Source organism: Dasypus novemcinctus, chromosome 20 (genome assembly GCF_030445035.2).
Source record: "Dasypus novemcinctus isolate mDasNov1 chromosome 20, mDasNov1.1.hap2, whole genome shotgun sequence".
Taxonomy (NCBI): Eukaryota; Metazoa; Chordata; class Mammalia; order Cingulata; family Dasypodidae; genus Dasypus; species Dasypus novemcinctus.
The window spans coordinates 43,163,821-43,188,791 of NC_080692.1; the positions used below are offsets into that span (position 1 = coordinate 43,163,821).

Genomic DNA, 24,971 nt, shown 5'->3' on the forward strand with positions numbered 1-24,971 from the left:
AGTGCCCTGCCACGCAGGGGTGTCCCCCGTGTAGGGGAGCCCCATGCGCAAGGAGTACGCCCCGTGAGGAGAGCCGCCCAGCGCAGAAGAAAGTGCAGCCTGCCCAGGAATGGTGCTGCACACACGGAGAGCTGACACAACAAGATGACGCAACAAGAAGAGACACAGATTCCCGGTGCTGCTGATAAGGATAGAAGTGGTCACAGAAGAACACACAGAGAATGGACACAGAGCAGACAACTGGGGGCAGGGGGAAAGGGAGAGAAATTTTAAAAAAATAAATCTTAAAAAATAAGCGCTCCAACTGAATGTGAAGACTCATTTTTTGCTTGATTTTATAGTTGTTTTGTTATTTATCATCCTGGGACCTTCCGGACTGGGAGAGAGGCAATTACTCTCTTGTGCCACCTGAACTCCCTGTTCTGTTACGTCTCTTATTCTCTCCTCTATGTCTCTTGTGCCATCTTGCTGTGCCAGCTCTCCATGTCGGCTGGCACTCCTCACAGGGCGGCTTTCCCACACCGAGCGGCATTCCCACACAGGGCAGCACTCCTGCACACGGCGACATTACCACGTGGGCCAGCTTGCCCTCACAAGGAGGCCCTGGGCATTGAACGCTGGACCTCCTATATGGTAGACGGGAGCCCAGTTGGTTGAGCCACATTTGTTCCCTAAAATTTTTTTCTTTATAACGTAAAAGCAACTTGGAAACAGGCAGTCCGTAGCTGGTACAGCACCTCCTTGAAAACCAAGGACCAGGCCGCTCCTAGCTTCCACTCAGCCCATCCTGAGGTTTTTTGCCTTTATGGTCCTGGACAGCTGATAAGGCTCCAGCAATCCCACCTTTGTTCCAAGCAGCTGAATAAAGAGAAAGGGCTGCCCTTACTTTGAGAGACTTCCTGGAATTGACACACAAAATATCTACTTGCATCTCATTGGCTCGAACTTACTTGGTCACAACTAGTCCAGGTGTCTGGGAAATGCAGTCTTTGAGCTGCCACAGTCTCAGAGAAAACACATGGATTCTTAGGGGGATGAAGAGGTCAGGTAACCCGCAGTTGCTGTGTATATGTGCTTCATATTTAAAAACAACAAATACTTCTATGCGAAGTGCTAGAAATACAAAGAAAAATAAGCAAAGGACAGTTACATAAGCAGCTATTTTTATAAATGATTCACTCCTATAAGAATGAAAGTGAGGAGCTAATATGGGAGCAGAGGACAGTTAAAAAAATCCAGGAGGGGGAAGCGGACTTGGCCCAGTGGTTAGGGCGTCCGTCTACCAAATGGGAGGTCCGCGGTTCAAACCCCGGGCCTCCTTGACCTGTGTGGAGCTGGCCCACGCGCAGTGCTGATGCGCACAAGGAGTGCTGCGCCACACAGGGGTGTCCCCCACGTCGGGGAGCCCCACGCACAAGGAGTGTGCCCCGTAAGGAGAGCTGCCGAATAGCGCCACACACGGAGAGATGACACAAGATGACGCAGCAAAAAGAAACTCAGATTCCCATGCCGCTGACAGCAACAGAAGAGGATAAAGACGCAGCAAATAGACACAGAGAATAGACAACTGGGGTGGGGGAGAGAAATAAATAAATCTTAAAAAAAAAAAAAAATCCAGGAGGGCAGCCCAGGTGATTTCCCAGCGTAAGTGGCACTTGAGCTTAGACTTGACCAAACGCTGCAGATGCAGAATGAAGGGCAGGAGGATGAGGGCATAATTGTAGGCACAGTCCCCTCTTACTCCCCATATTGTACTGCTTCCTGCTATCTTGGATCTGGATAATTCAGCCTAAACTTTCATTTTCCATGCCACTTCTAAGGGAAGTTAATTCCAATTTTAGAAAGCTCCATTTTAGAGTTTTTCCCTTAAGGGAATGAAAATGGACTTCCTTGTAATGTCATCTGTTGGCCACAGTTCCTTCTTCAGCTGTAACCCCAAGATCGTAACCATATAAATCTGGCTATCTGGGTAGGGAATATATTGGAACACTATTACTTTTGCAACTTGTTTGAAATTATTTCAAAATGTAACATTAGGAAAAAAACCCAGAAACCATAGTCAACAAAAATCATGCCAAACGTCCTGACCAAGAAGGCAGGCTTGTGCTGCTTAGAAGAATGTAGAAACTATTGGAATGTAGGGCAGTTTGTGTGGGAAGATTTATCTGAAAGCAAGACTGACTGAAACCTTCCAGAAATCATTAGTCATCTCAGAAACAGAAGCACACTACAAGAGTTACTTTTATTTGTTCAAGGGCTCATACTGCAAGCATTAAACCAAGCATGTGCTTTGATTCTGTGGGCCCCAATTCACATATTTAGGAAGATTAAAAGCAAACTGTGATCCACATACATGGATGAGAACTAAAGGCTCAAAGATCATCATACTGTAGATTTTCCATTCCTACAGCCTAGAACTCGGATGTCACAGGTCTTTTAGGTCCTTCTGGATATCCCAGAGGGTATCCGCACTCTTCTTGAGCTGAGCGACTTCGTCATCCTTCAACTTCTGGTTGATAACACTGGTCAGTCCCCGAGCGTTCAGGATACACGGAAGGCTCAAGAAGACTTCGTTCTCGATGCCATACATCCCCTGCCAGAAGCAAAGGTATTGAGATTAAGGAATTTGACCAGAGGTGGGAAGTCAGTGGGTCCTATGTTTAAACAGAGAAATAGGAAATAGGAAATAGGATAAACACAAACTCATTCTTTAATTTTCATCACACCTAGGCCTGGTTTTCCCAATACTTATGTTTTGAATTAAATTTTATACAGAGTATGCAAATATGCACTATGATAAAACTAGATTATTTATAAGAAAATATAAATACTGAATGTTATACTTACTGATACACATTAGACTGTAATGAAATGTGATATTATGTCTTCAAATTAAAGTGTATTCAAATATGGTTCTCATTTCAATAAACTACTTTTTGGAAAGGCTAGATATTTCCCATCAACATATCATTCATTACTCTCCACGCTTGTAAAGTTTCTCAGTAATGCTGGGAATCTAAGATGGCAAACAACCTACATAGTCCTGAAGAATAGCTGGAAGTCATTTAAAAAAAAAAAAACCTTGCCCCAACTCTCAAAATTGCTGAAAAACTCGTACAATTTCCAAACTCTTTACCAGTTTTCATGAAGTAATTGATTCATAGCTAAATTATTAGAATACTTAATAAAATTAAACAAAAGTTACTGGAACTGAAAATTTTTATTGCGAAAATTGTCATACCTAAACAAAATAAATAAATTCCTATATATATATCCTGAGACATAGCAATTTTCCAATATTTGCCATACTTAGTTGCAAAGCAGGCACTCAACTACTGAACTACACCCACTCCCCTATTTTCTTTTACTCTATGGCATTCCCCCCATTTTTGTTCTCTCTGCTATTTACTAATGGAAAATGAGTCAGTTGTCTTAAACAAAAACATTACATTGAAACTTTCAAAATTAAAGGAATTTTAACTGTGTTTCAAAAATAATTAACCTCTAAATTATTTTGTTTTTGTCCCATAGGTTTGGAAGGGAACTAAATTTGCTAAGTTAGCAAGTAAAACATCAAAGGCAATCTACTTTCATATACCAATTTGAAATTAAACTATTTTATTCAAATTGCCATTTAATTTTGAGGATATGAATAAATTTCAGAGGTAATATCTAATTCACTACATTCAATAAGGGAGAATTACAAAAATTTATTATATGCCTTAGCCTCTGTAGATTTTGTACTTTTGTTGTTCCAGACAGTTTGCTGGCTAAGGGAGAGAGTTTACGTGAAACACTGAGTTTAGATTAGAAAGAATTACAGATTAGGATTTTATAAATTTTACTTACTCCTACTTTTTAGTATATTCAATCTACAAAATAATGGAATATAATTTTTAAACATAACTGCTATAGTTATTGTTTAGCTCACAAAAAGTTCATTTTCCAATGTTTCTTTTCTTCATCTTCCTTTCATACTCTTCAGTTAATCTACTTAAGAAATACAATGCTAAGAATCATACTCTATTTTTAACAATCTTACCTTCACCATTGTTGACACTGGGTGAATCCTGGATAGATTTTTGAAGAGGGATTCAATCAGATCAGCCACACTTAATCCAATAGCCCAGTTGGTATATCCTTTTAGCTTGATGACTTCATAGGCACTAAGGCAAAAAATTACAAAAGAGATCACTGAAATCAGATTAAACAGATAATGAAACCAGACTGCCTTGGTTTGACTCCTGCTTTTTCTCTGTAATCTTGGGCAACATATTTCACTACGTTATGTCTCAGTGTGTTCATCTCTAAAATGGGGAAAACAGTATCTACTTCTTAAGTTTGTCCTGTTAATGTAAACACTATATGGTAGTAAACATAGTAATGTAAACAACACATGGTAGGCAAGATATTTTGATAAAGACCTTATCTTCTAAGTAAATATTTATAAAGAAAGAAGGTAAAATGTACATTTTCCAACCAATCATACTGACTCATAAACATGTCTATCTCCAAAGATATTACAAACAGGAAGAAAAAGACCATACACTGAAGGGAAAACACATACCTTGCTACTGAGGTACCACTTACTATCATCACTTAAAGTACTATGATCATCCCATTTAAGAACAAAGCGATGATAATGGCTTGCCAGGCAATTTTCTGAGCACTAATTATATACCTCAAAAACAGGTGAGAAGGACTTGAATAGACATTTCTCTAAAGGAGATACACAAATGGCAAATAAGCATATGAAAAGATGCTCAACATCATTTGTCATTAGGGAAGTGCAAACCCAAACTACAATGAGATAGCACTCCACACCCATTAAAATGGCAATTTTATATAACTAAAAGAATTCAAAGAAGGGACTCAGATATTTGTAAACCAATGATCACAGCAATATTGATCAAAATACCCAGTAGATAGAAACAACCCAAGTGTCCATCAATGGGTAAATGGATAAACAAAATGTGGCATATACATACAATGGACTATTTATTCAGCTGTAAAATGGAATGAAGGTCTGATCCATGTGATAGCATGGGAAGACATAATAAGGACACAAAAAGACAAATATTGAATGATCTCACTGAAATAATTATAATAAGCAAATTCATAAAGTCAGAAACTAAAAGTCAGGCTACCAGGGACTGGAATGGGGTAAGGGAATGGGGAGTTAATGCTTAATTAGTACGTAAGTTCTGTTCGGAGTCATGGGAAGTTTTGGTTATGGGTGGTGGGTAATGGTAGCACAACATTGTGAATTTAACTAATGCTACTGTATCATATTTTTGAACACAGTTAACAGGACATTTTAGGTTGTATATATGTTACTATTATAGAACACAAAGTTTCTTTAAAAAACCATAGGACTGTACAATAGAGAACCCTAATGTAAACCATGTACTATAGTTCATAGTGTAATTGTAATAATATTACTTCATTAATTTCAATGAAGTTACCCTGCTAATTCGAAGAGAAAATTATAGGGATAACTGTGTGGGGGAGGCGGTATATGGAAACTATTTTCTACATGATTTTCCCATAAACCTACAACTTCTCTAATAAAAAGTAGTTTTTAAAAAGGCAACATCTTTAGTTGAGTGTGGAAAGATAAATGCAGCACAGCTTAAGCACTTTCAGTCATCAATCAGCAAGCATTTATTTTAGGCAATTATGAAAATAATAGTGTCTGTGTACATTTCTCAATAAGTCAACCTTGTTTATTGATGAGGCAATTTGAAGGCCCTTCTCACTTTTAATTCCCTGTTTTATTCCTGTTATCTCTACAACAGAATTTCTCCAGAAAAATAAACATTTTATTTGGACTGTTACAGTGAATTTAACTAGTTATTGTACAGGAGTTCTGTCTGTATCAAAAAATACTGGCTGTTATACTTACCTGAGTATGTTTACCTGAGGAGACAGTCATAAAAAATGTTTATACTTTTATCCATGCAAAGATGAAATTAATTGGCTTAAATCAATCCCCCTTCTACTGACCTTTCAACCACCATCTTATGTACTTCCTTCCAATTTTCACTGTCATTGTCCGTTCCCATATCTGGATTCAGTTCCTGAAGAGAAACTCCTGCCACATTCACTCCACTCCACACAGCCACTGTAAAAACCAACAATTTGGATATTTCTTACACTTTGTATCTGACCTTTTACCTTTCAATAACTTCACGGCCAAGCAGAATGCTGTGTCATACTTACAGAGAATATGAAATTCCTTGCCTTTCTCCTGGAATTGTGAAACTCATGAGGGACTCTAGTTTGGGGTGACTCTAAACTTTTGGTTCTAGGAAATTTTAACTTTCCTCCCGCTTATTTTTCTGGGTATAAGCACTCTTCTTCTAATGAACAACACAAATTCTAGAATAAGGCCCAAATATAGTCTAATGATCTCTAGATCCTTTAATGCCCAAGTTTAGGTTATCTCTTGAAAGATACGCCTTGTATACACAGTGAATATTTTTGGTCTTAACTGGAAGCAATAGTTCCTTCCAAGAAGGCCTCCAGGGGCGCAGCAGCACAAGGGTGTCATGTCCAGCTGACAATCCGAGCCTTTCCTGAACCCAAACTAACCTCTTGCCTCCCCTTAGGATCCCCCAGCCTGGCCAAAAGTTTATTTTGAAGATCTAGGGACACAAACATGAATAAAGACATTCTCTGTGCCATGGACAAACTCAGAAATTACTGGGAGAAACACAAGTAAAGAAATCTAATGCAAAGGAACACACGCTATCACAGAGGTATGGAGAATATAATAAAACATAAATAAGGATCTACTTAATCTAGAGGAAAAGAGTGCCAGAAAAAGCTACAAAAAAACAAACAGGCATTTGGACTAGGCCTTGAAAAATAAGCATGTGTTCCACATGGACTTTTAGGGAACATTCTGGAGTCAGGAAATATGAGCAAAGGCCTCGGGTTAAGGCCAGTATGGCTAGAATCAGCTAATGAAGCCCAAAGCTGTTTCATGGTCAAATAAGGCCCCCGTTGGGTCCACAACTTCTGCCAATTCAGGTTAACTGTTGAGAAAACTAGGGTATTTTCATGTTTTTCACAATGAAAACTATGAAATCTACACAGTCATGTCTTTGTGACACTTGTTTTAGTTCCTGTTCATTTCATGTAGACTATACCAATCAATATGGAAATAGAAAAAGAAAGATTCCTGGAAAAGGTGATACAGAAATGAGTGGTCAGAAGGCATGGTTCTAGTTGTAGTTATGCCACTAACTAGTGGAAGGACCGTCAACAACTCAATTCCCCTGCTGTGGCCTCACATTTTCTTCATAAATGCAAGTCTTCAATTAGAGAATGTGTATTATCCCTTCCACATCAATGGTACTACTAATAACTAATAATTATTGTAATAGCTAACTTTTTTTTCCATACACCAGGCCTTGTACTAAATACTCTTCACATAAGATATAGGTAGTATAATAGTCCTCATTCTACAGATGAGGAAACTTTAGAGATAGATGTTAAGAATTTGTCAAAATAACACATCTTTTTAAGACGGCAGAACAGGGTTTAAAATCTGGGGGCTGCCTGACTACAAATTCTGACAAGGCTTTGGATAGGAAAAAATCTTGGGTGAAATGATACGATGTGTGAGAAAAAAAAATCAGTGTTCTACAGATGAGCACAAATAAATTATGTAATCATTGTAAGGGCAAATTTTTATAACACCAAGTTAAACTTTACTCAAATCATATTACAAACTGCCACTAAATTCAAAAGAAAATTTACACTTTTTTTAAGGGAGAAAATAGCCTCCCATACTTACTGCAGGGCAGTAATTTATTTAGTAAATATTATTAATAATAATAAATAACAGTAAAATGTTGTAGGTTATTACAGTTATATACCATGAGCTCACTCAATATATTTTTAGTTCAATAAATATGTTTAGATTTGTGGAACAGAATCAGAATTGTTTATAAATATTTTACATGGAATTGGGACAGAAATAATAACTTAAATGAAGAGAGTAATTAAAAAAATAAACATTTAGAATAAACTATTTTTCATTGTTTCAAAACAAAGTATTACATAATAAAATAGTGCAATTTAACTTTAATTTTTTTTTACAATGACTAATTTATACCCAACTGATCCTTACTTCCATTTAAATTCCTAAAGTAAACATTTTAGAGATTTACCATTTCTTACTACTAAAGGGATTGAGATTTATGACTAATAGTTTATTAAAAATGAGATTGTGTTTGAAGATTTATTTTACATTATAGAATAATGGATACAGCTTCTTCAAAAGCTTTTGTTACACGAGTCATTCCTCCTTCAATAAACACCATGGATATAATAGCTCTGTCCCCTGAAAGGGCCTAGAAGCAAAGTAACAACAATTGCAACCAGCATGACTATCCGCAGATCTTTGCTTCTAAATACTATTTTCCACTAAAAGGAAACAGGACACACTGGCGAAACAGATGATTCTAAGGTGGGGGAGGAAAAATACAAGATGAGCCTGATGCATCCTATAGTGCCAGAAAGCAAGGAGGTGCTCAAAAAACCCAGCACCATTACAGTAGTAACTAATTCAACCAAGAATCATCAATGGATATTAAAGGTAGCAGTAAAGTGTGAAGAGGAAAAAGATTATTTACCTAGTCTCAAAGTATCCACCCACCAATTACTTACGAATTACAACGGAAAAACAGTCACTCCACACTAATGAACCTAACACATTAATCACAGTTAACATCACCAATAATGAGACCCGCTGACTTGTGACCTTTTGATTAGGATACCCTGAGGACACAGCAGCCCATCTATGGTGCTCATGTCAACAGCGTATAAACCTAACCATGAGGAAGCAATCAGAAAAACCCAGACTGATGATGTACATTCTACAACGTAACTCACCTAACCCTTAAAAAATGGCAAGCTCCTGAAAGACAAACAGAAACTTCCAGATTAAAGGAGACTAAAGAGGGAAGTGGATGTGGCTCAAACGATTGAGCTCCCACCTACCACATGGGAGGGCCTGGGATCAGTTCCCGGTACCTCCTGGAGAAGACAAGCAAGACAGCAAGCTGGCTCAACAGGCTGCCATGTGCAGCTGATGCAACAAGATGGCACAAAGAGGAAGGACAATGAGAGAGACAACCAAGCAGGAAGCTGAGGTGGCTCAGGTGATTGGGTGCCCCTCTTCCAGAGGGGAGGTCCCAGGTTTGGTTCTTGGTGCCTCCTAAAGAGAAAATGAGCAGACACAGAGACTACACAGTAAACGGGACACAGTGGGCAAAGAGTGAGCACAAACCATGAGGGGGGAGGATTAAATAAGTAAAATCTTTAAAAATTGAAAAAAAAAAAGTGACTAAATTAAAAAAAAAACTAGATAAAACAATGAATCCTGACCTGGAAAAACTCTGGAGGGATTAGATAATATTGTAGTGATAGCTGGAAAATGTGCTTAATAAAATTTCTTCACTTACACAGCTCTGAAAATTCTAAAACTAATGGAGCTGGTTTTCTATGAATCTAATTGTAGAAGTTTACTCTTTGCACTTAATTCCTTGCAGGATATTAACCAGACCTTCTCAGTTTTGCTTACAGGACTAACATATCGGTCTCAAAGCAAACCAGACAGAATGATGTACCTCTGTAATTTTTCTCAGAGATAAAGAGCTTGATATCCTTGAGCGGGTGGCTGAGAAAGAAGCAGCGAAGGCTTCCACCTGCACAATCTAAACTGGTTTATTAGCCACTGAAATCAACGGCAAGTCTGATGTGCTTAGGACAACACAGGACAGAGAAATTGCATGTTCCCTCCTCACAAGACCCCTGGTGTCACTTGTTTTTTTATTGTTTTTCTTCTCACCTACCCATATTCTGTTTTTCTTTTTTCTATAAAAACCCTAGCTCCCATTTTCACTTTGAACTGGTTTTGGGAGGATTCCCCCACTTCCTTGCTTGTGTACTTGCAATAAATCACCTTTTCACTGAGAGAAATGTTTCTCTTTTGTAGCACCAGATAGGGTGGGCCCTTCTATTGGAAACAGCGGAGCTTATGGTAACAATATCTGTGCTACATTTCCTGATTCTGACAACTATAATGTGCTTATGGAGAAGAGGGTGGGATGACTGCAATTCACACTCAGGTGGGTTTGGGGGAAAAATACAGATAGATCAACCAACCAATAGACAGATATGAGAGTGAGAACAAGTGTAATAAAGCAAATGAGAGTGACAATTAATTGCATGATTCCTGAAACGTCTCTGAAGTAAACAGTAGTTTCTAAAATTAAAAAAAAAAAAATTTTACCACTTGAGTCGCCATGTTCTCCCAAAATCCATCCATGGCAGCTGGTGGGATGAACGCCAAGTTTTTCAGCCATAAGATAGCGAAATCTAGCAGAATCCAGATTGCACCCACTTCCAAACACACGGTGCTTGGGTAATCCACTTAATTTCCAGGTAACATATGTTAGAATATCCACTAAAAATTAAAAAACATATATATATAAGCAAATTAAAAACTGACTTCAACTACTTCATCAATTAGTCGGTGCATTCCTTTCTTCCTCCATTTGACTTTCCCAAATGAGATGTGGCCAGAAAGACATAAATACTTTAACCTTTCATAGTTTGAGATGATGGGAGAGAAAAGAAGAAAATTTAAGTCTTCTTTAGAAGGAAACTGCAAAATATGGAAAGTACAATATTATGTTTTTATATTTACGTAATTTCTTGCCTCAGAAATACCTAAGAAAAAAATACATAAGAACCTTAGAAATGGACATATTTTAAACTGAAAGAATGGAAGAAGGGTTGAATCAGATCATCACTTAAGTTTATTCTAATTTTAATATTCTATGATTGTAATAACTGCCATCATAAACCAAATTTGGTTACCCAATTACCAAAAGAAGCGCTTTTACTCTCCTTGGGCCTGCCGTACTATGCAATAAGTTGTTATAATACAAAACATTACATGCCTACTATTTAATGAAAAGGTCTCCACGACAGAACCTTTGCTCTGACGTGGCACATCCTCAAGACTTCATGAGGTAAAACTTTGGCTGGTCCATATGGGATCACAGCACTTTAAAGCTAAGTTATAAAAAGTGCAAACACGTATGCCTGAAGGCGGCCAAGAACTGGAAGTCAATCTCACACTTTCCACCTCCACACTCACACAGATTCTACAAGATATTTGGAGGGCATTTTGGACTGGATATTATATAAACTCTGCCTTGCCAATTTTGATTTAACGGGACTCACTAGAGCAAGAGACTTTGAAGCTATACCTGAAAAGTTGTATAATCAGCGTGCCTTAGGCACAGAATGGAATAACTGAATATGTGCCAGCCATTTGTCATTCTTGTCTATAGCTATCTGCCACATATATTTTTAGGAGTTCTATATATAAGACTTAGCTATTCAGTAAACCCCAATCAGGTTTGCAGAGAATAACACTGAAATAAGCTGTCCTTGTTGGCTCTCAACTCTCCCAATATTCAGTAAACTCATAAGGATTCCCCTGTCTTACAATCTTCTCTCTGTGAAGTATCAGAGACCACCAGTTTTATCATTTTATCCATCTATCTATTATGCTCAACAATAAGCAGTAAGTTTTGTGGCATACTATGAACAAATGAAATGTGGAATAGTGAATTTAAACTACTTAGGTTTAAGTAGTAGAATTCTTTCACACCATATTTTAGTGTTATTCCACAAATGTTGATTTAGCAAGAAAAGCAGTTAAAATATTTGGCTTTAGCATGCTTCTATCTTTAAAACAGACTGCTTGAATAGTTTCTTAAACTCTGCCTTTCAAAATCAATCTGATTCAATTATGACAGGTTTTGGAAACAAGGAAATTAGAATGCAACTTCCAGAAAACAGGTCAAACCTGCCAAAATGTTTCTTATGAACTGAAGCTACATTCAGATATTTCATTATGTATCTCAGAATAATCTTTACAAAGCCTTTAGGCATTGTAACAAACCCATAACGAAACAGAGGAAATTGCTTTATATAAAGTTCTGCTGCCTTTGAATGCTTGGCCCAGGGCAATGACATTTGTTATGCAAACACTACTCTTTTTTTTTTTTAAGATTTATTTTATTTATTTCTCCCCCCCCTGCCCCCAGTTGTCTGTTCTCTGGGCCAATTGCTGCATGTTCTTGTCCGCTTCTGTTATTGTCAGCGGCATGGGAATTTTGTCTCTGTTGTTCCGTCATCTTGTGTCAACTCTGTCTGTCTGCAGCGCCATTCCTGGGCAGGCTGCACTCTTTTACGCTGGGCGGCTCTCCTTATGGGGGACACTCCTCGCCCGTGGGGCTCCCCTACCTGGGGGTGGGGGACACCCCCGCGTGGCACGGCACTCCTTGCGTGCATCAGCGCTGTGCATGGGCCAGCTGCACACGGGTCAAGGAGGCCCGGGGTTTGAACTGCGGATCTCCCATGTGGTAGACGGACGCCCTAACCACTGGGCCAAGCCCGCTTCCCCCAACACTACTCTTTTCAAGACTTATCACAAAAGACGTGTGAATTGCTTCACTTAGTTGAATAATAGAACAGATTTTTAAAATTCCCCAAATGAACAAACAAAACCACCCCAAAACATCTTACTTAAAAGCGCTGCGCTCCAGGGGATAATCATACCTGGGTTGGACACCACAATGATGATGCAGTCGGGACTGTACTTGATGATCTGCGGGATGATGAACTTGAAGACGTTAACGTTCCTCTGGACGAGGTTGAGGCGGCTCTCGCCCTCCTGCTGCCGCACTCCTGCAGTCACCACCACCACCTTGGAGTTGGCAGTCACAGAGTAGTCTAGGCGACAAGAGGGAGAGCGGGACTTCACTGATTTTATTTTTATTATTTTATTTTTTAAAAATGGGACTTTAAAACGCTGGTCTTCCTGAAAGCACAGGACACAGGAGCTTCAGGAACTCGTGAGCGAGTTGCGTCTGCTGTGCCAGCAGGTTTTGAAGTTCATTGCTCCAGTGGCTGCTTCTTTTCCTCCTTGAGCTTCGCAGAAACAATCCAACCACAAAACTGGCTCAGAGAAAGGATGGAAGACACAAAGGCCTCCAGTTCCGTTTAGGACTAACAAATACAGGTTGCTATTGACTTTAGAGGACAATGAATTGTTAAGAGGAAAACGAGCCCAGAGGGCGTGACCTCCAGTCCAGCAGGCAGCCGTCCAACAAATAAAGCGATTTGAGGTTACTTTTAGGCTTGAAATGTTGATTAAATCTGTGAAGGGGAAGGCAGGCACTAAAGTCTTTGTTCTTGGTTAGAAACTAAAACTTTAGATTTCTAATACTCAAAATATTCTAAGGATGCTTATTCAGTTGAGCGGTATGAGTTTCTCTAGAGATTTTATTTTCCTTCAAGGAAGTATGTCCTTTTCAAAATATACACATTATGATGAATACATAGATGTGACCCACTTGACTTAATAGTTATGGTAGATTCACAGAATTAAAACTATGTGAATGGGGAGCGGATGTGGCTCAAACGGTTGAGTACCTGCTTCCCACATGGGAGGTCCCAGATTTAGTTCCTGGTGCCTCTTAAAAACAAAGGAATGAACAACAAGCCAAAAAAACCCGAAAAATCCAACTCAGGCTGGCTGTGATGTGGCTCAGTGGTTGAGTGCCAGTTTCCTACAAATGGGGTCCCGGGATCAATCCCCGGCCCTAGTACCTCACACACAAAAAAACAAACAACAACAACAAAAAATCTCTATGATTCTACCAAATACCAATGATTATACACTTTGGATGAATCATATGCTTTATGAATATTTATCAATAAAATTTATTAAAAATGTTTAAAAATGAAAAAAAGGGGGTAATGGCTGAGATTTTAAAAAAATTTTGATTTAAATTTATTAGAGCAATTGTAAATTTACAGAAATTGACTACTAGTAATACTTTGTCAGGGTTCTCTTCCTAAAATGGAGTAAGTATACCATCTAGGGTTGGTGTGGAGATGAGGTAAAACCAAAAAACACTTTACACAGTACCTGCAATGTTGACAATTCAATAAATCACAGTTCCTTTTAGTAGTAGTGCTGTCACAATTTATTTTGGAGGCCCCCATTTCTACACTGGGGTGGCGGTAGCACTGCATAGAGGTAGTTAGAACACGAAGAGATTTAGTTTCTTCAGAGAACTCAAATTACTTCGTACTCAACTATTTTGGGGGATCTGAAACATTCCCATTCTCAGACACAGGTGAACAAGTAGGTATGACACAATATGCTAAAATGTATTGTAACTAATGCCATGGAATCCTCCGGGTGAGCGGGTTACAGAGATGAGATCTGAATTTGTCCTTGAGGAGGAACTGGACCTAGAGGAGGAGAACCTGCCAGCGCTAGATTCATCAGGTGGAGACGAGAGAGGAGGACGCTGAAATAAGTGGGTGTGAAGGCTGTGTCAAGTGGGTGTGAAGGCTGTGTCCAAATTGTGAAGACCTATACAGGCCTGGGAGACTCAACAGAGCACAGACGAAGGTATATAAAAAAGCAAGACATCTATTAGAGAAAGACAGACATTCGAACTTTCATTTTAGAAAACACGTTTTAGAAATAAAGGTAACTGCTATGAAACCTGACATACATGATTATGCTACCTGCACATTTTTAGCAGAATTGGAGGAAAGCAGGTCTAGAAATTAATGGAAAAAAAATTGGCTCGTGGGTAAAAGACAGTACAACAGTATAAATCGCAATTTATTTTTGCCATTTAGTGACTTACATCAATGATCACTTATGGCTAACAAACTCATTTTTTAATAGCTGTCCCTTAACAAGTTAATGTAAAAGTAATAGAATAGAATACAACGTGAAGAATATCTTTTTATAAAATGAGAAAAAGGGAAAATTATTTTATAACTAGATGAAACTTTTGCAGTTGTTAAGGAAATTACTAAACCAGATCATGAACATTTTAGTGTTAACGGTTATTGAAATGGCTGTACCAACAATCCCCTAGTTAAAAAGTTAAGTGTTTAGGATCTAAAATGTATTCCAAATGTATTTTCGTCCTGGAAAATACTACTGTACCTTTATCTGCCACAATTTTAGGAGTCTGAAGAAATAAGCTTCCATGCTGCAGATCCATCATTTCTCCTTTGAGTTTATCTTCCAAAACATCCACAAGGGCAAGTTCATCAGTCAGAGACTATATAAGCACAAAGACAGGTGTTAGTACCCTCAACTCAAAGATGCCTCAGCTCTCAATCCGTCCCAAAGGGAACTTTCTAATAGCGAAGCATCGAATGTATAAAAATTCTGAGAATTTTAACATGGAGTCAGGGCTGCCCCTTCAACAGTTTCATGATAAAAAGTCTTGAATTATAAGCTATTAATACTCAAGGCACCACTCTTTCAGAATTTCATTTTTTAATACTCAGCTAGAATTAAATTTTTTTTAAAAAATATTTTATTTATTTCTCCCCCCAGCCTGCCCACGCATTTGTGCTCGCTGTCTGTTCTCACTGTCCGTTTGCTGTGTGCTCTCTGCATCTGCTCACTTTCTCCTTAGGAGGCACTGGGAACTGAACCTGGGACCTCCCATGTGGGAAAGAGGCACTCAATTGCTTGAGTCTTCTCTGCTCCATGCTTTGTTGTGTCTCTCATTGTGTTTCTTCTTTGTGTCTCCTTGTGTTATCTTGTTGCATCAGCTTACCATGCTAGCCTATCGCCCCTTTGGGTCAGCTCGCTGTCTTGCTCATCTTCTCTAGGAGGCACCGAGAATTGAACCTGGGTCCTCCCATATGGTAGGCAGGCGCCCAAATGCCTGAGCCACATCTGCATCCCTAAACTGTGAGCTATTTATGAAACCTATTTGGATCAACAGTAACACCATGGTTCACTGTAAAGGGTTCATAGTGAAGAGACTCTGATACAGAAAGAACCCTGGGAAGTGTATGCATCTCTACAGCCACTCCCAATATGAGTATCTGAGAGCATCTTGAAGAACCAAGAATATGAGTTCACATTAGCGTAAGAACTAGAGTTCTGCCGAAGCTGGGAATCTTCAGGTTGGCTCTAGATCAACTAAAATGTCTTGACTTGGTACAAAGTGTAAATCATGGTGTAAGCTATAGTCTGAGGTCAGTAGCAATGCTTCAATGTATTTACCAAGTGTAGCAAATATATACACATGAATGTAAGATGATATATAATAGGGGAAAATGTGAGGGAGTCGGGGGTATATGGGAATCCCCTAAATTTTTGATGTAACTTTTCTGTAATCTAAAACTTCTTCAAAAATAAAATTTTAAAAATTTTTTAAAATGTCTCAGTGGGGAGAGGTAAAAGAACCTTACGGAAAGAGGGGTCTAGGACTAACAGATTTTCCATACATGATCAATCGAGATGAGCGTTACCTCGGAGTTCTCGTTTTCTATTCCAACTGTCACCCCCTGCCCCAAAATAAAACCATATCCAAATACTATTTAATCTTAATTAGCATCTAATTTTCCATGTACTCTTAGTCTACGCATGAATAGTGGGAGATAAAAAGCCCCACACCCTGGATTGTCCCTCAGTCAACATGTGTGTTCATTCAATTCCTTGATCTTTCCTTCCTGTAAAAATGTATGTATATGACAGTTAATCTAAATTTTCAAACTTTTCAGCCTGCAAGTCAGTTACTCTGTAGAAGCCCCTGTCTTACCAGCTCTTGATAAAGCGGTCTCTCTCCTTCTGAAACATCGGTAAAATACCTCCCTTTATGTCGGGGGGCTGCTAGTAAAATAATCACCGTATGGTAGTATACCAATGTTAGTGTACCCTTAAAAACTTACATACTTCTTCCAAAGGTAGTGTTATAATCAACTACACAAGATTAGGGAAGAATGTAGATTATGGGTTCACTTTGAAGGATAAGATGGAATAGCCTAGGCTAGAACTTGGGGCAAGAGGAAGATACTGGCCAGCAAAGGGGAACAAATCATAGTGGGAGGTGAGACAGTCAGAGAGAAAACCTGAACCCCTCCCAAGTGCTTGGGCAGGTCCCACTCCCGCCGGATGCTCAAAGAGCCGGTGCCCGACCCCAGGGGCCCGGCAGCTGGCACCCCACAGGAAGTGCCCAAGGAGGCTTCCTGCCAGGGCTTCTGAGGCTGAAGCTTCCCTGCTGCCAAAGGTGTTCTTAGTTCTAAGCAAACGTATAAAATGCCCATTCTGTGAATTGGGGATTATTTAAAGTTTCTCATTTCCTTTACATCAAATGCTGGCATGAGATTTACAGGTTTGAGGCCTTTCAAACAGCTCTATTCCTTTGCAGCCTTTGACAAGATCACACAAAATCCTCATTTGTGGTTTTTTTAAAAAAACATAGTGTAACTGAGTTAGACTCATTTATAAATTCCCCACACATGGTTCTTCTGTCCCTTCTATTTGAACCTATAATTAGCACTATACTTGTTAAATATATGTCCCTGAGACTTAAATCTTCCATCTGCTCATGTGCCAGTTGAGCCCCAACTCTCAGCAGAGTTGCAACACCTACTCTCCAGTTCACTGGACTCACCCAGGACAACTAACAAGGAGATGATGATGGACAACGCCCACTCCTAAAAACAGTAAAAACAGAGTATCTGCAAACAAGACAGTCCCACCCACCTGTCCTATGGACGCTAAGTGCCCTCTCAACCTGAAGCAGAGCGGTTGTGCCCACAGCCAAATCCTCAAGATTGGGGAGTGAACAATGGACTTTTAGGCTTATTCTATTACAGACATATTATTATTCTAGTAATGGAAGAGCTTTTATCATTTATATGAAGGCAGTGGTTACCAGAGGTTTTGAGGGGAGGGAGAGGAAAGAATAGGTGTAACACAGGGACATTTTGGGGACACTGGAACTATCCTGCATGATATTGTTAAAATGAGGCAAACCAGTATACATTTTGTCAAAACCTATAAAATTGTGTGGGGTGAATATAAACTATAATGTAAACTGTATTCCACGGGTAGTGGCAATGCTTCAGCATGTGCTCATCAATTGTAGCAACTGTACCACACATATGAAAGTTGTTATTAATGGGGAAGTGTGGGAGGGGGAGGGGTGGGATATATGGGAATCCCCTCTATTTTTTATGTAACATTTATGTAAGCTAAAGCTTCTTTAAAAAATAAAAAATAAATATTAAAACAAAACCCACATAATAATAGCCCAAACAGTATGCCAAGGTCCTGAGCACCAGGAACCTCATTCTAATTTTAGTAACAGCACATGTGTGATGCTGAAGTCAACAGTGAAAGAACTTAGGGCTTAAGTGGAAAGGATGTCACAGGGTCACAGATCCTGTCTCTATTTCGGTGGGTTGAGAGAATGGCCTGAGAAATGCATACTTAGCTGGCAAGGAAAGAAGGGACCCAACGCTTAAAAAGATAATTGTAGCACTGAATTTAGCTGCCTCTGCCCTGATGAAGAGTCTCCAAGGGTTGCAGCACAAACAAAGTATGTGGCTAAGTACTGACACTACTGTTTGGCTTAAATACATCTCCTGCTCTTTTCACATATTTTATAGCCTATGAATTTATTACATGTATACTTCACTTAAAGCTGTAAATATATTTTAGATTGTCTGAAAGAGCAAGGTTTAGATTAATCACAAGGCGGTAATCTTGTTAAGGAGCAATGTCAGACAGAAGCCAAGAAGATCACAATTGAAACCTAGTTTAACCTATTACCAAATGGCTTTTAATGCAAAGTCCTGGGTGGACAACAGAGAGTCACAAACTCCGCCTCTCGTTCCCTCTGGAGGCTGTTGTCTAAAATGAAGCATTTTATTAAAACACTTTGAAGACGGCAAGCACGCAATGATTCTGTAAATATCTATAGAGAGAGAGAGAGAGATGACAAAGAGAATATGAAAAAGCATTAAGAATGGTAAACCTAGGCGAAGGGTATTTGTGAAAGCTTTCAATCTTGCAGTCGCCACTTTAATGAGATTAAATGTGGCACCATCAGTAAACGGGCATGTGGAACGTCATGTGCCTCCCACGCGGTGCATCACAAGGACATGACATCACCTGGCTGTAATCCCGCCCCCCAAAGTTAACCTGAACCTAACTATGAGAAAACATCGGACAAACTAAACTGAGAGACATTTTAGAAAACTGACCTGACTCTTCAAAAATGTCAGTGACAGGAGTGAGTAACAGTTCCAGACCAGAAGACTAGAAACATATATACGCACTTAGATTGGCATGAAAACAGCTATAAAGGGCATTGTTGGGACAACTGGAGGATTTCAAGCACAGAGAAGACTGTATTAGATAATAGTATTATATCAATGCTAAGTTCTGTGGGCGTAGTAAGTCTACTGTGGTTATACAGGAAGATTCTATTCTCTTAGGAGATACATGCTCAAGTATTTAAAGATGTAGTGTCACAATGCTTGCAAGTTATTTCAAATTGTTCAGGAGAAAAATCACCTTTTACTAGTCTAATAAAACCGTGAAGTGCCTTAAGAGATTGTCCACACATGCTGGAATTATCTATCATGTAAGGTTCTTGAAATGTACCTTTCCAAGAATGCTGATGGCACATGCCATACCAACTTGTCCAACACCCACTATAGTGATCTTATTGTTCGGGACTCCGGCCCCTTCTTCTGCAACTGGTGCAATCAGCTTTTCCTTAAGAGTGGCCATTGTGCACTGCAAGAAAGTAAAGAATCAAAATATTATACATATAGCTACACATCTCACTGGGAATGATCCTTAAAATGTTATTGTTGCAATTTGTGACCTAAAGGACAGTTTACAATGGATGTGCCTAATGATATCCTGCAACACAAAATATTTTTAAAGAATCATGTCATCCATTTAATGGACTTAAGACGAACACTATGGCAAAACCCTAAGAATATTTTTTTCCCTTTCTACCTTCAAATTCATGTTAGTATATAGTAAGTTGTAACAATTTTATCTTGTGGCTGTTCATTTACTGGCTAAAAGACACGAATATTTACATTTGAGTTAGCAGACGTTTTCCCCTCATTGAGAAATTTATAGGTTCCCATGTGAACTAAGTTGGCACCCAACATTAACCTGTATTTAAGTTGGTCTAAAATAACTGTGGTGAGCAGTTGCGGATATAATTTCCATGACTACTGTCACTCTTGGAATACAGGAACTGGTTCTGCTACTTTAAAGTCTCACTTAAAATGTGTCAGAGTGCACTGGACGTACCGTCTGAGATTAATAAATACTCTATGACAATATCATAGTGATAATAAAGCGTATGTAAAATCTGTTAAGATATTATTCTGAATTCCTTAAAGTGTATCTCAGAAGCTTGTTGGATGGTGGGCAAATACCTTCCCTTGATAGGGTTATATTATGAGAATGCCAGCTTTTTAATCAGTTTCATTCCAACCATCAAAATTAAAGCCAAAAATTTCACCTCTGTAATAAAACTATATAAAAAAAAAATAATAGGGTGGGTTGGGGAAAAAATACACCTAATGTAAGATATGGTCTACAATTAGTGTGATATTTTGATGATGTTCTTGCATAGTTTATAACAAATGTTTCACACCAATGCAAGGAGTTGGTGGTGGGTGATGTATGGAATGCCTGTATGGTATGATGCATGTTTATTTTGTAAGTTCACTTATTGTTGAAGTATGTTCATTTATGAATGACATTCTTCGTAAAATATTTTAAAAATTAAAGCCAAAAAATAAAAATAAATCAAATTTAAAAAGAAGAAACTTGTTGGAAAGCATTCCATATAGTAACATACAGTAACATCACTTTATAGGTGACATAGATAATCAGGGGAGTTTTCTGGATAACTGAAATAAATGGCAAATCTTACTGAAACATTAATTCCATGTCAATCTAGTACACAAAATATACTGCTCTGCCTTCGTAAACAGCAACAGTACAGATCACAAGTCTTTTCTCCATAATTAATAACCACTTACAATTATAATCCACCTGATTGTCACACCTGAGATCACAGTACATGCGTCATGGTCTTTCAAAGTGACCCTGATACGGTCTTGTTTTTTGCTTCTAACAACACTAAATTCAGCAACTGTATTTGTGAAATAATGGTAAAGTTTCAAATTGCATAAAGTGCTCAATTTTTTATTTTTTTGTTCAATGGCTATTTTTGGGGGTTGTGGGGGAATAACGCCCATCTATAAAGACAAGTTGAAAGAAGAGTGCTGCCTCATTCTGCTTTACAGAGCAACTTGCAGCCTTCTCCTGAATGCTCGCAGAAACTATGCGATGGTGTCTCCTGAATGCTCGCAGAAAACCATTCGATGGTGTCTCCTGAATGCTCAGAAACTATGCCATGTTGCGCAACTGCCTTCAAATACATGACTTTACAGTGAAATCCCTGTGTCCTACATTTTGAGCAGAATCAGAGCAAAAAAAATGCTGCGCCTGTTCTTGAGCAGGGATTCAAAGGCAGTTTCTTTCCACGTAAGTGTATTTTTGCTGGTTGGTTTATTTCCCATACTCTAGGTACAAGGGAATCCAGCAAGCAGCAGAAAACAAAAATCAAGTAATAGATGTTATACAAATAGGGATAAGTTATTCAGGCAGACGCTAAAAATTAAGTTCATTTTTGGTAATTTCAGAAACTACATTTGTAGAGGCTCTCGCCAGTACTAATTTTTGCCCTCAGATCTTTCTGGAGAAAAGTGCTTCTTTGATGTTTCCTTAAAAGTAGGAGTTAAAGAATTTAGGCGGAAGTATTTTGCAGGCTGTGCCAAGATCCGGGTGTTAGAAGTGAAGCCAAATAACAACGAAGCCGAGGAGAAATAGCCTCCGGCGACCAGCCCTTCTCTCTCTCTCTCTCTCTCTCTCTCTCTCTCTCTCTCTCTCTCTCTCTCTCTCTCTCTCTCTCACTCACACTCACACACTGACCTGTGGTTATAAACGATTAGAAAGGAAACTCAGCAGTGGAGCTCCTCTTTGCGGCCTCTCAGCCGTGACCTTGCCTCATTTCCTCTCCCGGCAAGAGCCAGCTCTTCCGCCCACCCCCGGGGGCCGCGCGGGCTGATCTCCGCGGCCACCTCTTCCTCCCCGGGCCGGCGGGTCACGAGGGAGGCAGCAGCCTCGATCGAGCTCCGCCGAGAAGGTCGCTAGGGGGAAGTCCAGGCCTTCCTTACCGTGAGCACCCAGAGCTGGCCCAGTACACACGGCACCCGCGGCATCAGGGAAAAACGCGGCTCGAGAGGAGCGCGCAGGGCGCGCAGGGCTGCGGGGTGGAGGCCGGCGCGCCGGGCGAAACCTGAGCATCCCCGACGCATTCACCCGCATCCCCGCAGGCGCCGGGGCCGCCCCGCCGCGACCTTGAAGTCGCTGCCAAGGCCAGGTCCAAGGCCCGCCAGCTCGCTGCCCGCAGTCCCGGCCCCTCGGGCGTGTCCCGGGCCCCCGCCTGCGGGCTCCTGCGCCGACGGGGGCCGCCGCGCACCGACCCAGCACCCGCGGGGCCGCTTTTAACCGCGGATTCAACAGGCCCGGCCTCCCCCCCCCCCCGCGCCCCCGGACGGCAGCCCGGCCCGGGGTTGAGCCCCGCGGCGGGGCGGACGGGCACGCGCCGACCCGCAGGGCGCCCCCCGCTCCGCCGCCACCCGGCCCGGGGCCTGCGCCCGCCGCGCCGACACGCGGGCCCGGGCCCAAGTCCGGATGCTCAGGGCCGGGCACGGGGGACGGATGCGGAGGACAAACGTCCTTCTGGGGCCTTCCCCTGGCCACGCGTGCGCCCGGATTCGGGGGCTGAGCTGGAACCTACCGGGAGGGCGAGGGCTCTCGAGGGCGCTCCGATCCGGCCGAGACCAAGTGGGCCGTGCGTCTCCGCGGCGCGGGAGGGAGCTCGGCGGCTCGCGGGCTCCTCTATTGTGATTGGAAACCCGCGCCCCGCCCACCCCGCCCCTCGGCTCGAGCAATCCTCTTCAAGGACAAGGGCCCCAGTGTGCCCGCGCCTCCCCGCCCCCCACCGGGGTCACCTTTGCGCGCGCGAGGCGGCGGCTCCCGGCCCCCGGGGTCCTCAGCCCGGAGGCCCCAGCGCTTCCGACCCGAACCCTCGGGTTGGGGTAGATTTAATCCGAAGAGAAATACATTTTTATTTTGCATCTCGGTTCTACGTTAGACCGCTCTGCTGAGCTAATAGGTTGATGCTGCGTTTCCCCAGGAACTGCAGTGTCGCTTCTGAATGTTTTTAAAAACACCGCTGAGTTCTGATCGTCTCCATCACCAAGTCCGTTGGATGAAAAAATAATGATGGTGTTTTCTCATCTTCAGTCAACAAATACGCTTGGACCGCCCGATAGTTTTGCCTACCAAGTGGTAGTCTCAAGGGCAAATCTTTGCCCTCCAGGGGAGGTCCTGGGGCTACTCAGATGTATTTTTTCTGTAAGTCTTTGTGCATCTCTAAAGCTGGGGTGTTGAAATTCACCCCTATCCTTATCTTCAACACCCTGCAAAAGCTTGTCACCGTCAAAACAGTGTTGAAGGATGAATGAGTGAATGAATGAATGATTAAGCAGTTGCAGGTATTCTGAAGGTTTAGAGCATCAGCTGCATTTTCTTAAAATGCTTTTAGGTACGGCAACTCACAAACTCCCTGTATATGAAAGATGTTTGGTGTTGGTAAATGACTGTAAATTCTATAAATTCTGCCTTAGCTTCATCTCAGTGCCAAGCGTTTAAAGTTCAAAGATGAGTATCACCCTCTCTAGGCCCCAGGAGATGCCGAGGGTACAGTGGACACAGACTCGTATCGTAGACCAGCAGTTACGGTTACAACACGATGTTATGAGGGGTAATGGCGATTGGGTTAGAGCACAATGAAAGCTCAGAGGAAGGATCCTGTAAGGACGGTGCGTGTGGAGAGGAGTTGATTAGCTTAAAAACCCTCCCGGGGTCTCCAGGTTTGACGTCTGGACAGTGAGGACTTCGAAGGCCACTGAAGACACAGTCCAGTTACGAATTGCAAGGAGGTGGTAGCACATTGTTTGTGAATGTCATTGTGGGCCCTGAATTAATATTTGAATGTGGTTAAAAGGGGAAATTTTAGGTTGTATATAGGCGACCAGAATAAAATTTTAAAAATAATAATCCATGGACCTGCACTGCACAGTGAACCGTAAATTAAACCATGGACTATAAATAAGAGTACAATTACACAAACGTGCTCTTCATACGCAATAATGCATAAAGTACAGGATTGCTCAGGAAGAGGTCGGTTCTCTTAGGGTGATATAAAGAGGAAAATACACACACAGAATGAATCACACACCGGTTTCGAGTGCCCTGTTTTGGCCTGAAAACGAAATGTCAGGCAGGTCCGCTCCAGCAGAGCAAATGGGAAAGCAGACCTTCTCCGCAGCTTTCCTGCGGGCTCTCGAGGTACCTGGACTCTGCTTCCGGGAGCCGAGGGTCCCTTCCAGGTAGTCCCCGCGCACTGCACGGGTCTTCAACGTCCCAAGTCCTCTGATGCCATCTATAGCTCGCCGTCCTCAACCCTGCCCTCATTTTACCTGGTGCCAAGCGTTCTTTTCTGAAGTTACAAATACTCTTCTTATTGTAGCAACAGGAAGAAGACAAACAGCTTTTCTGTATTTTTGAACCCAGCATTTAGAATAATTACTTTTTTAGCAAATTCAAGTTCAAGAATCAAATGGAGTGAAAATGCTTACAGTAAAATACACCAGCCCCGGCTCTGTCCCTCTTGCCCCACAGTGCTGACCCTTAGAGCAACTGCTTCTTCTTTCTGGATTCCTGAGCGGTACTTGGAGCCCAGTGTCACCCTCCCTTCCTTCCCGAGGTGGGGGGAGGCTGGATTGCCTCTCGGTTCATGGCTAAGTTACATAAAAGAATTAAAGAACGTGCCATTTAGTTAGGCCAGTGCTTTGTTGAGAAAATGGGAGAAGAGAACAGAAATGGAAGAAACGAACCGGTTACACACCCCCAGCTGTAGGCGAGG

At 41.0% G+C, this 24,971-nt stretch overlaps 1 protein-coding gene across 1 annotated transcript; it reads right to left on the minus strand.

Moving 5' to 3' along the window:
• Window positions 1–2,223: 2,223 nt before the first annotated feature.
• On the minus strand, window positions 2,224–22,909 carry LDHB (lactate dehydrogenase B). The gene is made up of 8 exons (XM_004448661.5): window positions 22,779–22,909; window positions 19,544–19,678; window positions 15,071–15,188; window positions 12,652–12,825; window positions 10,307–10,480; window positions 6,007–6,124; window positions 4,043–4,166; window positions 2,224–2,593 (listed from the first exon to the last, which is right to left on the minus strand). Exons 2-8 carry the CDS (start codon window positions 19,670–19,672, stop codon window positions 2,426–2,428), a joined length of 1,005 nt encoding a protein of 334 aa, XP_004448718.1. The 5' UTR covers window positions 19,673–19,678; window positions 22,779–22,909; the 3' UTR covers window positions 2,224–2,425.
• Between the last annotated feature and the right edge of the window lie 2,062 nt (window positions 22,910–24,971).

Excerpts from the sequence above, each read along its gene's own strand:
- LDHB (XM_004448661.5), bottom strand. The coding sequence starts at position 19,672 with ATGGCCACTCTTAAGGAAAAGCTGATTGCACCAGTTGCAGAAGAAGGG. Across the intron at positions 6,125-10,306 it reads AGAACATGGCGACTCAAGTG|TGGCTGTGTGGAGTGGAGTG; the intron begins GTAAAATTTTTT and ends TGGTTTTTACAG. Across the intron at positions 4,167-6,006 it reads CATAAGATGGTGGTTGAAAG|TGCCTATGAAGTCATCAAGC; the intron begins GTCAGTAGAAGG and ends TTTTTGCCTTAG.